At 51.3% G+C, this 2502-nt stretch overlaps 1 protein-coding gene across 1 annotated transcript; it reads left to right on the top strand.

Moving 5' to 3' along the window:
• The first annotated feature begins 458 nt into the window (after nt 1-458).
• Nucleotides 459-2213, top strand: LOC107135006 (major vault protein-like). Its single transcript, XM_015476974.2, has 3 exons — nt 459-1047; nt 1283-1427; nt 1573-2213. The coding sequence occupies exons 1-3, from the start codon at nt 867-869 to the stop codon at nt 1808-1810; spliced, it is 564 nt and encodes a 187-aa protein (XP_015332460.2). The 5' UTR covers nt 459-866; the 3' UTR covers nt 1811-2213.
• The last annotated feature ends 289 nt before the right edge of the window (nt 2214-2502 follow it).

Genomic DNA, 2502 nt, shown 5'->3' with positions numbered 1-2502 from the left:
CAGATGTCCATTCTTTGTATGGTCTTACCCTTAGAGGGGAGATTTTACATTTTAATGACCTGCTAAAGATCTAGAGGCAACTTTGAGTGAGCTATGCCCACACTGACCAGTTGTAATTGGAACCAGTTAGGGGGAATTATCCTTATCTCCCTGAGTTCAAGGATCTGGTCTGTGTAAGGGTCACAAAAGTGTCCCTTCCCCAGGGTAATTGTGTTCAGCATTCTTCCTGCAGATCACAGGTATTTCGTGAGGAATGTAGCATCTCTTAAGCTAGGTGGGTAGTTTACTTTTTGAAAGAAAGCATGTGGGGTTAGCATGATAGACCCAGTTTATAGAATTATCCCCTAAACCTCATGTTCCCAAGGCTCACTTCTATTACCTACCCCCCAATATCCACCCCCCCCCCAAAAAAAAGCAAACAGAAGAAGGAAAAAAATCTGACTGTAATCTAAGGACAAGGCTTAGAGTTGCATAGTAAACTTGATTTCCTTTGCTGACTCATAAAAACATGTCCAGAGTCCAAGGGATGCCGGATGTAGGGATGGGCATTAGGTCATGTGTGTGATGTTCCTGAACAGGCCAGCCTCTGGATGAAACTACCCAGATATGGAGGCAGGTAGCCTGGGGTGGGTGGAATACAAAAATTATTTGCCCCCTTTTCCCTTCCCCAATCCCATAACAACAGGGTGACAACAGACCAGAAAGGGAACTAGAGGCAAACACTAGAATGACTGGCTGTTACCAATCTGGGTGATTCTATGGGAGCATCAATTCGGTCAGGGATCCCTTCCCTGGTGGATCACGTCTCACCTGTTCACCCCAGGATTGCATAATGCTCAAGGAAGGGGAGGGGGCAGAAAAAGATCATGCAGATATTCTTTGGCCGCGGGCTAACACTTTATATTGCCTGGCCTTTGGGATCCCCTGAAATAAAAGCTGCCTGCCTCTGGAGGAGCCAGAGCGCCCTGCAGAGTGGCTGCTTCCCACTGTGTGCTGGGAGAGGCTACATCGCTGTCCCCATAGACGGATCTACACTTCCAGCTGGAGGTAGCTCTAACTCTGTGCACCTAGAGGGGAACCTTTTGATCTAACCTTTTGTGGATGGGCTCTGGTGTCCTGGGTGGGAAAAACAAAGGGAACGTGGGAGTGGGGACAGGAAATGGGAGACGTCATTTGAGCTGAAAAATGAAGGGCCACCCATAGGCCATCTTTAGACTGGGGCCTGCCTCATCCCAGGTCCCCTGTGCTTATCCTGTGTCTTCTTCCCATCTGTCTGTCATAGCCCTGTGCTTAGGAGTCACCATGGCAACTGAAGAGTCCATCATCCGCATCCCCCCATACCACTACATCCATGTACTGGACCAGAACAGCAACGTGTCTCGTGTGGAGATCGGGCCAAAGACCTACATCCGGCAGGATAATGAGAGGTTGGTGTGGGGCCCTCGGGGCCAAGAAGGACGCATTGGTCTCTGCCCTGTTCACAAACTTGGGTGGCAGGGAGCTTTCTCCTGTTTGCTGTCTCCTCTGGGAACGGGGACCTGAGTCTTCACACCCCTTCTCGCCTTCTAACAGGGTGCTGTTTGCCCCCGTGCGCATGGTAACAGTCCCCCCACGCCACTACTGCACAGTGACCAACCCTGTGTCCCGGGATGCCCAGGGCTCCGTGCTGTTCGATGTCACAGGGCAAGTACGGCTTCGCCACGCTGACCAAGAGATCCGGTTGGCCCAGGACCCCTTTCCCTTGTACCCAGGGGAAGTGCTGGAAAAGGTACTTGGCTTGCTTCCCCATCCCCCACTCTGCCTGTCCTAGGGCTCTGCACTGTCTTCTGAGGGGACAGTGGGAAGGGCTGGGAGGGACATTTGCTGGTTCTCACCAGGGCAAAATTGACTCACCGTCTTTCTACTCACCTTTCCTGCTCCCTGCTTCCTCCTCTGTGTCCCCAACCTACCCTCCTCTCCTGTCGACACTGTGGATCCTTGGGGAGATTCCCCTCCGTCAAGTGGACGTGATGGAGCCCAACCCATCCTGTGTCTCCTGAGGCTCTGCTCCTCACCTCTCAGTCCTCTCTCCTTTCCATCTCTAACTTCTTAGCTGGGTATCCCAGCAATTCAGAAGGTTGAGGCAGGAAGATCACAAGTTCAAAGCTAACCTCAGCATTTAGCAAGACCCTCAGCAACTTAGTGAGACCCTGTCTCAAAATAAAATATAAAATGGACTGGGGATGTGGTTCAGTGAGAGAACTCCCCTGGGTTCAATTCTCAATACCAAAAAAAAAAAAAGCCAGTTCCCAAACTTCTCCTTCAAGTGAGTTTCTGCAGAACCACCCTCCCTGACATCTGCAGCCTGGGGAGAATAGTCCTGCCTTATCTCCCTGCTGGAACTGAAACTTCATGAAGACAGAGGCTGTGTCCTCAGTCACGATGACCAGAGTATCCTGTGTATGGGAGGTGAACAGGGAAAGGGAGACTCTAGCCAGTGTGTGGCCAGAGGGCAGAGTGGTT

Source organism: Marmota marmota, unplaced genomic scaffold (genome assembly GCF_001458135.2).
Source record: "Marmota marmota marmota unplaced genomic scaffold, marMar, whole genome shotgun sequence".
NCBI classification, from domain to species: Eukaryota; Metazoa; Chordata; class Mammalia; order Rodentia; family Sciuridae; genus Marmota; species Marmota marmota.
This window is presented reverse-complemented; position numbering and strand designations above follow the sequence as displayed.